Source organism: Juglans regia, chromosome 4 (genome assembly GCF_001411555.2).
Source record: "Juglans regia cultivar Chandler chromosome 4, Walnut 2.0, whole genome shotgun sequence".
Taxonomy (NCBI): Eukaryota; Viridiplantae; Streptophyta; class Magnoliopsida; order Fagales; family Juglandaceae; genus Juglans; species Juglans regia.
Window position 1 is genome coordinate 2,541,165 of NC_049904.1, and position 9,774 is coordinate 2,550,938.

General features: G+C 35.7%; 2 protein-coding genes across 2 annotated transcripts; one reads left to right on the forward strand and one right to left on the reverse strand.

Annotated features, from left to right (window-relative positions):
- The first annotated feature begins 3,454 nt into the window (after window positions 1-3,454).
- On the forward strand, window positions 3,455-5,778 carry LOC108984168 (universal stress protein PHOS32-like). The gene is made up of 4 exons (XM_018956031.2): window positions 3,455-3,765; window positions 4,356-4,465; window positions 4,558-4,676; window positions 5,439-5,778. The coding sequence occupies exons 1-4, from the start codon at window positions 3,588-3,590 to the stop codon at window positions 5,518-5,520; spliced, it is 489 nt and encodes a 162-aa protein (XP_018811576.1). The 5' UTR covers window positions 3,455-3,587; the 3' UTR covers window positions 5,521-5,778.
- A 1,281-nt stretch (window positions 5,779-7,059) lies between these two features.
- On the reverse strand, window positions 7,060-9,774 carry LOC108984167 (ubiquitin-conjugating enzyme E2 32). The gene is made up of 5 exons (XM_018956030.2): window positions 9,555-9,774; window positions 8,839-8,970; window positions 8,618-8,702; window positions 7,726-7,889; window positions 7,060-7,645 (listed from the first exon to the last, which is right to left on the reverse strand). Exons 1-5 carry the CDS (start codon window positions 9,663-9,665, stop codon window positions 7,268-7,270), a joined length of 870 nt encoding a protein of 289 aa, XP_018811575.1. The 5' UTR covers window positions 9,666-9,774; the 3' UTR covers window positions 7,060-7,267.

The window sequence follows — 9,774 nt, forward strand, 5'->3', positions numbered from 1 at the left end:
AATTTGATGAATTGACAAAAGAAGTATATATGACCACCCCCATCCCCCCAAAAATGCAAAACAAAAAACAAATGTCCAAAGATTATAAAAAGTAACAAGTCTTTCCCAAGTAAAACAATGACGTTTTACCCTAATCGAAGGATGCTCATCATGATCATATATATATGTGCACAATTCACATGCTATGGTTACCTAGCATTTTATCATGGCAACATGAAGATTCTTTTGTACATCATGTTCATACGTGTATAAAGTCAAGGGCAGCCCCATCTTCATCATGATCAACTGCATATATATATATGTGTGTGTGTGTGTGTGTTTCACGCTATATATATGCATGAACATGTAAAATGGACTGCTCGATCCATGTTATGGTTACCTATTCATGGCACAATTCACATTTGCTTCAAGCACCACACTACCGTCACATCAAGCCGAGCTAGCCATGTGGGTTATGCAACCATATGTTATTGGCTTCAACGTCGAGAAAAAATACATCAGCAAGTAAGATGAGCTTTTCTGTCGGTTCTCTCAATCAGGAAACAAACTCATGAATCATGTATTGATAAGCTAGAATAAAATAATAATAATAATAAAAATCCTAATACATTATCAAAATCTATAGGACTAGATGTTGTGCAAAATACACACATACAACGATGGCAAACTAAAGTAAAAGCAAGTGGGGTCAAGAACACGACACACAATATACGTGATTCAGCAAATTGCTTATGTCTATAGAGCTATAGAAATCTTATTAATCAGATGAGATTACAATCACTCAATCTCAACTCACACCCTATAGAGCTTTTTTGCTCTCTCATACAATATGAACTCATTTGACAATTATTTTCTCTTAAAATATGTTGAAAGTCGTATAAAATAAGTCAAATATAACATATATATATATAATAAACGGCGCTGAAAATCCTAATCTGGCAAAAACTGCGTTCTTCGCTCGAGTGGCATATTGACCGCTCATCGAGTGAACGACCAATCAACACTAGCTTGAGTGGGGTGTCAAGCGAGGTTTGAGCAAACACTAGGATTTGTGTCTCGCTCGAACTCACTATCGCACGGGACTCGAGCGAACTCACAGGTTGAGTTTTGCTCGAGCCCAATACTGTCGAATGCATGTCGAGAGAACTCATGAATTGAACTTCACTCAAACGAATGTTTAGCAAACACTCTATTTCTCGATTTTTAACTCCAAAATCAATCTTCACATATACTCAAACACTAAAATCATACTATCTAACACGTGTAATTTGGTGCAAAAGAGTTTTACCAAGTACACAACTCAAGGGCCCTGTAACGGACCCCGTATCCCAAGAATTTTTGACCTTTTAACTTCAGCAACACCAGATTGTATTTGTGAAGCTAGCTTTATATCTATTTGACACAGCATTGAATGGGAGAAAATAGAACGGCCAAGCCCATATTTTGAGTCATTTTCTACACAATGAGGTGTATAATGTATGTTTGGACCTTTGGGCCAATTTCTATTATTGGGCCCGAGAGGCCCATGTTAAGATTTTGTGCTAGACAACCCTCTCTGATTAGGTTAAAAAAATGCTCTAGTACCCGAATCGTCAAAAAAACCTACTTACCATAAGCAGTCAGAATATACTTAAGGGATTAAAAAATTATCTTAATTCATTTCATCTAATTATTATTAAATTTTTAAATTTTAAAACAAAATATAATAAATAATTTAATCTTTTCAAATCTAAAAAAAATATATATTAAAATAATTATATTATAATAATATATTATTCAACTGATCTCAACTCATATCATTTTAATTCAACTCACTATTCAATCGTCTCATGTTATTAATTTATTAAAAAGTTATAAAAAAGCGTAATCTGATTTTACAGCCGTTCTTCTTGTGACCCGATCATGACCCGTTCAAAGTCTGAACTTCAAACTTATCAATTAAGGACTAGCTAGCAACATCATCTTTTTCTAGAAGCTACGAACATTAATCATATATATTCATTCATTTAATTTTCTCATTCTTTTGCGTAAACCAAGGGAAGTCAGTGCATTAAATCAATCACGTGGTTTAATTCACCATAAATAATCAAAGGGTCCAAATCGTAAATCTTACTATACAGAGAACAAATGCTAAAGTCCACTTTGAACAAGTGGCAGTTTGGATTCAACGATAAGATAGATAGTTATAGATAAAATATAAAAATTAAAAAAAATATTATTTTTTAATATTATTATTATTTTTAAATTTAAAAAAATTAAATTAAAATTTAAAAAAATTAAATTATTTATTATATTTTATAAAAATTTAAAAAAATTATAATAATAAGAGGAGATGAAAAATTCAAAACTACCTTGACCAACCATTGATTTGATGGCCAAAGTTGTTTTTCATGTGACAAACAACTCATCACAATAATTCATTATGACAATCCCAATAAAAATAACATTCCTCATATAAAATAAGTGCTCATTTTCTTTTCTTTTAAGATATATATAAGAAATTAAAGTGTGTTGTTGCCAAAACACTTTATTATTTTTTAATCCCAATGATTTTCAAGCATCTATTATTTTCCTATCAAACAAAACTTATTTAAATTAAAAAAAAAAACTCAACTTAAATATAGAAATAAATAATTCTCTTTGGGTTTGAGCGTTGGTTTTGATATTACGTTTTAGTAAGTTTTTTGTAAGGAAATAATAGAGTCTTTTCGATTTTAAAAGTTTGAAAGTATTTTATCTTCTAAGAAAATAATAGATATTATGAAATTTTTTTATCTAAATATAATTTAAAATATATTATAAATAAGAGTATGTTATTAAGTCATCTCAAATTTATTGCTCAGATGAACTTCAAATGGTTGATCCAAGTGGTGAAGGTATTGATCTTAGAGTATAACTCTCAAAGTTTAATATTTCATTTGTGTAAACAATCATTTGGGACTACACCTTTGATAAAAAGTCAACAATTTAATCAATTCTGTTTAGAGAAACTTTCGAAAGTGTGATGCATAAAACCAGAATTTACTCTGCAGGAATGGATTCAACATAAAAAATAAAAAATAAAAATTATCGCTGAAATAACTTTTTTGAAAAAAAAATAATAATAAACCATGTTCAAAATAAAAAGGAGTTTTAAAAAATTTAAAACCGTAAATTTGAGTTTAATAAAGGATGATGCTATATTATAAAGTATTATAATAAATTTTTAAAATTATTTAAAAAATTTATCTAAAAAAAAATTAAAAAATACATATAATAAAACACACTAGAGCCCGCTCTAGCATTTTCCTTTAATAAATCACATTATTAGTTTCAAATGACCGTGTAAGTATAAACAATTGTCAACGACAGGTCATGGTCGCAGACATAAGTTGAATAAAAAAAACAACAATTAATATTTTAATGATTAAATAATTGACGCATTATTATTGCCTCAATATCATATTTTAATATAATCGAACGGTTGAAAATAGCTTTAACCATTCTCCTCAAGCTACAGCCAATAACTAAACTACCGGCCGCCACTGCTTCTTTCTCGTATAAGTTGCGGGTTGTGTCTTCCGGACAAGCATTGGTTGAGATCGAAGATGGAGTGTGATCGGAGAGTTGGGGTGGCGGTGGACTTTTCTCCTTGCAGCAAGAAAGCGCTGAAATGGGCTGTGGACAACGTCGTACGGGACGGGGATCACCTTATCCTCCTCAACGTACGCCCCGAAGGGAACTACGAGGATGGCGAGATACAGCTTTGGGCAGCCACGGGTTCCCGTATTTATCCTCTCTCTCTCTCTCTCTCTCTGTTTGTTTCCTAATAAATTTCCTTTCTTTTCTCTTTTATTTTTTTCCTGTCGGTGAAGTAAGAACTCGGATTTATAGAATTGTTGAAAAGTAGAAGGATCTCCTCGTTAATTTTCGTGATACAGAAGCAATTTTGATGAAGGGCTTGTGTTGGTTATAATCAATTTGATCTTTTCTTATTCGTTAATATGGGCTGCCTTGGGCCCTATGATCTCAGGATTTAGTTTAGTTTATGGGATTTTCTCCAGTTATCTCCGTGCCTTCTTCAAAAACAAATCTGAAATGCTTGAATGCTTGAATTTCTTTACGAATTTTAATTAAAAACAAAACTGGGTGGAAAAAAGGCACATGATCGATCTAAATGGAACTAAAGAAGATAGTATTTTGTGGATAAATTTTAGAATTTGTTTTTGGTTCACAACGATTTTATTTTGTGTTTTTATCCATAGCTTTTTATTAGTGACATACCTGCTGAAATTGTATGGTTTAAATACAGACTCCTTTTCCATTCCATTTATTGTTGCTCATGGATGGTTGTTTCTCTATTTGCCTATATGCAGCCTTAATCCCTCTAAGGGAGTTATCTGATCCTATTATTATGAAGAGGTATGGAGTGAAGCCTGACCCCGAGACCCTAGACATTTTGAACACTGCCGCTGGGCAAAAACAGGTACGGCCGTATCTTGTTTAGATGTGTGATATCTGGTGCTTCTGATGTTATTGTAATTATCAATCACAATAATATTTCGGGGGTGGGAGCAGATTATGGTGATCCTGAAGATTTACTGGGGAGATCCTCGTGAGAAGCTATGTGAAGCAATTGATAAAATTCCTCTGAGCTGCCTTATTATCGGGAACAGAGGGCTGGGCAAGATTAAAAGGTAAAATCCCATTTCCTGCTTCAATCAATTGTGATGTTTGTTTGTGTTATTTTAGGTATTTTCTTTTCCAAATGCTCTAATTTGTGATGTGGATGGCATTTCTTAGTATAGATAGTGTTTTTAGGTGGCTACCTCAGTAATCGAGTTTTATAATTTATATTGACTTCTCGAGGCAATGATGTGATGCGAACTTTGATTTTTCTCCCTAATTATCCTCTTATGAAGCTAAATACGTCATGCTTCCACCAAGTGGTAAAAACCCCAAGGGGTTGGCTCAAGTGGGGTGAAGGCCTTCGTCTTGGGGTATCACTTCTTTCAAGATCCAAGGTTCAACACCTCATGGGTGCAAACAATTCTTTGGGGCCACACTCTTTGGTAAAAAGTCAGTGATTTAACCGGTTTCGTGTAGAGAAACTTCCGAAGATGTGGTGCACGAGACCGGAGTTTATTCTGCAGGAGTGGGTCTGAAGGGCCCTCTTCGGACCGCCTTGGAGAGGTTTCCCGAAAGTGGTTAAACTATTCTGGGGGAAGTTGACCCAAAAGTTATGGGCCATTTTTTTCAGTATGAAAATAATATGCATCACCATATAGCTGTCAAATACTTGAGTTTGTTGCCAGCTTTGTTAGTAAAAATGATTTTCACTGGAGTGGATAAATAAGCATAAGACTTCAGATGCACAATTTCTGGGGCAACTGTTAGTCGATTGTGGGTCCTTCTGGGATTTGATTGGATTTGTTTTGCTTTTGTTTGAATTTTTACAGGGCTATATTAGGCAGTGTCAGCAACTATGTTGTGAATAATGGTTCCTGTCCTGTTACTGTGGTGAAGATTGCGGAGCATTGAACACTAGTTCCATATACCTGTATGTGCTCTGGGAATAAGTGCAAAACTCTTTGCCAGCTGACTCCTACTTCACTTGGTAGCTGTGAAAATTTTTCTCTTTGTCAATGATGGGTTGCTTTCCCTGTATTTTATGACAAACAAACTATTATACAACACTTCTGGTAATGCAAAATAAGCACTTTTTAGTTAACTTTTTGGATGTGATTTTGTTGGTATTGGTAAGACGATCAAAGCAAGTTTTGCTTTGAAATGAAACAAGCAAGGCCTAAGAAACAGTTGTTGCAACAAGTAGCTTTAATAATATCAATTGGCAAGGGAGAATCATACAACGTTTGCACCAATTTAGGAGCTTGTGACTTTCTGTATATGGCATCTTCTTGTTTTGGTGGTCACAACTTCTTTACTTTCTTGATTCCATGTAAATTTTATTGGTCCTAGATACCCATGGATGTATGTGTGCTCAGAAAGTTTTGATGATTTTGCAGTCCACCATCAAAACTATTGCGCATTTTTTTTTTTTTTTTTGTGCCTTTTAGCTTCTATAAAACCAGGAGTTCAATAAAAAGTTATGCACAAGGATGTGATATAACTTTTTTTAGAAGATCTACGAGTCTCATCCAAACAAGACATTATAACCTGACCTCTCCATGTTTGGTTCAAATTTTATTTCATCTCATGATCTGTTCCTGCAAATCCCATAATCATCTCAGGCACAATTTTCTTTTCCCCAGTACAAACCCCACCCATAACCTCTCAGTTATCTTTATCTCTACCTCTACACTGCAATCTACCCTTGTCCAAAGCTCTTTGAATCGTGGTGGCAGGCCAACACTACTCCCCCATAGGTTCAATAGCTTTTGGAGACTGTTGAACTATCAAAATGCCACGGTCACTCACCTACCTGTCACATCTTCAGACCATAATCTCATTTTGTTAAGCATCACTGTTAATTTTCCTGCACTCCCAAAGCTATTCAGACCAGTGAAATATGAAATTTGGGCCAACTTCATCAATTTCACTTTCAAACGCTAGAATCTTGATCTTCAGAAGATCTTGATGATCGAATCCAACTTGTCATCACTCTTGATTCATAAATTTATTTCGAAGTTAATGGCTGATAGATTAAAATTGCATGTGTACTTTCAACAACCTTTTGTTCTTAGGAAGAAGAATTCTCAGCTGACCAAAAAGTAAAAAGAGAAGAAAACCAACACAAGAGGAAGAACCATTTTAAAATTTTCATCAGTCTGTAATTCTCATGCAATGCTGAACTAATTTATGAAAGTATCATAAAGACTGAGCAAGTTGTGTCTTTACGTTTGGAAGTTGGGCAAGTTAGTTAGCAGAAAATTACCTTTGCCTTTGCAAAAGATGTATGCATGCAAATATTCTTCTGCTGATATTTTTTAAGGAAGTTTGACCTTTACCAAAATCCTACCTAGTTCGAATTTCTTTAGTTCTTTTTGGTTTTTTTTTTTTTTTTTAAAAGTTGAATTCTGTTGGCAGAAAATACTCCAGGGTCCAGAATAGTAGAATACAGGCTAAACAATAAATGGATAAGCATGCTTGCAATTGCAAACCGGTAGGAATGCGCGTTATTGGTTACAAGAACTAGGCACATCGAGAGGATCTTGATATAATATATTACAAACTCTTCAAATTTAAATGAAAACCTCGGATTATTTATATATATTACTATACTGCATAGCATGTTGAATTGTCGAGCCAGCTTAAACAGCCTATAAATCTAAGACCCATCAGTGAATAGAGCACCATGTCCACTAGATTTCATGAGCTTCTTCAGCAAAAGAACAAGAATTGCAATGGTCAGTCCAACAGCAGCCCATGTAAACAAGCGATCATCAGCCGCTTTATGAACCCTTGGCTTTTGCAGCTGCTGATCATTTGAGCTATTGGACGGAACCTCCTTTGAAACCCTAACTTCTGCAGGGCTGGACTCGGCATTTAAAGGGACCTCATGCACTTCTTCAATAATCCTATCACCACCGGCATCTTGCGAATTCACCTGGGCTTCACCCTCACTGTTTGTGCTCTGTTCTTCGGGAGCCTCTGAGGTGCCATCTTGAGGAACAGGGGGTATCTTGCTTAGCATATATTCATGAATCTGTAGTTATTTTGATCAGAACAGGGTTTGACAGTAATGAAAAAACATGTGAACTGCGACGAGATCTTAAGCGCTACTACCTCATAAATTAGCTTTTGACGTTCAGGAGCCCCAAACTTTGGGGGTGTTTCACGAGATTTTATGGCCAGATCTCGCCTCTCTTCCTTCTTGTAGTCCAGTGAGCCCAGTGCACCATTTGGATTTGTGGGCATAAATGCCATAAGTGCAACTAATGCCGTCCGCACTGCCAACATTAACAGTATATCAGCCAGGTAAGAACTGTTTGTTTGCTTGATTAATTCAAGGGTTAATCATTTTAAACTGGCAAGTATCTTCATCCATGTGAACTACAATCATCATTAATCCTTAAAAGTAAACATGGGTAGCAAAAAATAATGAAACTGTAGCTTTCACGTTGATATATTGCCAGATACACGTACATATTGATCCAGTTTAGCCTGATATACCACCCCGTTTCCACCACAGAACTAAAGTCTACTCCAATGAACGTGCCATGAGTTATAGACATTCAAAAGCAGAAATTAGAAGACCATGACAAAACACCCAAGCCAAACTAAGCTCAGGCCGGATAATTGGTCCAGGGAAACATGGAAAGACCATACAAATTAATAGTACTGCCAACATAAAAGATCAGAGAAGAATTCAAACAAAAAAAGTTAAAAAAGCCATTTGCTACAACTACACAGCGCATTCATGGTTGGTGATATTTATACATGGGGGATTACACCCAGGTAGAGCGGTTGGCTGTTAACTGACTGGTTGGGTTCTGAGCCTCTCCCCTATGACCAGCAGCGTGTTCTTGCTCTCGTAATTCATGAAGACGGAAAGTGCATGCATTTTTATAAGCATAAGACAATCAAAGCCATAAAATGTGTTTCCAAATCTGATACTAAATCGCAGGATGCTATTTAACACAAACGTCAGGGGTATAGTTAGAAGAATGATGTTTACCACTCCACGACGGCTGCCAATGCTCAGGATGATGATTTGATATGCTTAAGCAAATCTTGGTTTGGGTTTCGAAACGTCCATTCGGCTGAAAAAAGGGCATTAAAGTTATTAGCACTGTCATAATTTCATGATTAAATGAATAATCAGCCGACACCCCAAAAAGACGACAAGCACATTAAAATGACTGTATTTGGGAGAGAGTGCCAAAAAAGAAAAATTACAGTTAACAACATAAACGAAGGTGGCTTCAATGGGTATTCTGCGGGCAACTGGATCCTTCCATGATAGATTCCGCCTTCAAATTCAGTATCACGGGGTCCCCTGATTGCAAATTGCCATTCAAATACATTTTCCTGAAAACGAATATCAAGTGCTTACTTACACTACTGATAATGCTACATGAACAGCAGAAATTAGCTCAAATTGCATATAGTGCAAATATTTCCGCAATTCTACCCACTCGAGGCTTTTTTGTCGCAAGAGGGAAGTTTTGCGAAAAAATAAATAAGGGAAACAAGCTCAAAATTGCCTATATAGAACCACCGTTCAACAGCGTCAGAAATATCTAAATCTAGACACGATATTCAATATACAAGAGATCAAAAATTGGATTATTACCGCCATTTAATTATCTAATATCAGCTGTATGCAAAAATACCGGAAAGAGGAGAAACTCGATACTCAATTGCAGGAGAAATCCATAATCCGCATAGTCAAATTTAAACGAATTGAATTGAGCAATAGGGCCATCTATTCTCCAATTTCATTCAATTGTCTAACCCCACCCCCCAAAAAAAATCCCCAATTGCAGCACAGATCCGGTGAACAACATGATTAGGGTAACTCGATTCGAAACCCCAGAATGTACAAATATCAGAATTTGAAAAAAACATATCAAAAGAAACAAAACAAGAACATTGAAAGTGTAAAGCAAAACCTCGAGAGGGCGGCTCATGAAATCATCGGAAGGATTAGATTGCATCTCTTTGTACTCCTGCATAATCCGCTTCACCGCCGGGTTCTTCAAGTTGTACTTGTCGGCCGCCATTGTTTTATCCGACGCCGAGATCCACCCACCACGGTCCGACAAAACGGTATATACGCTACGCCTATACGTATACGAACATCGACAGAGCTCTTAATTAGATATGAAAAAG

Bases quoted from the DNA above. Each gene is read 5' to 3' on its own strand.
- LOC108984168 (XM_018956031.2), top strand. From the start codon at position 3,588: ATGGAGTGTGATCGGAGAGTTGGGGTGGCGGTGGACTTTTCTCCTTGC. The intron at 4,466-4,557 runs GTACGGCCGTAT...GGGTGGGAGCAG, and splicing joins CTGCCGCTGGGCAAAAACAG to ATTATGGTGATCCTGAAGAT. The intron at 4,677-5,438 runs GTAAAATCCCAT...GAATTTTTACAG, and splicing joins GGGCTGGGCAAGATTAAAAG to GGCTATATTAGGCAGTGTCA.
- LOC108984167 (XM_018956030.2), bottom strand. From the start codon at position 9,665: ATGGCGGCCGACAAGTACAACTTGAAGAACCCGGCGGTGAAGCGGATT. The intron at 8,971-9,554 runs GTTTTGCTTTAC...ATTCGTTTTCAG, and splicing joins TCATGAGCCGCCCTCTCGAG to GAAAATGTATTTGAATGGCA. The intron at 8,703-8,838 runs GTAATTTTTCTT...CCCTTTTTTCAG, and splicing joins CTTCGTTTATGTTGTTAACT to CCGAATGGACGTTTCGAAAC.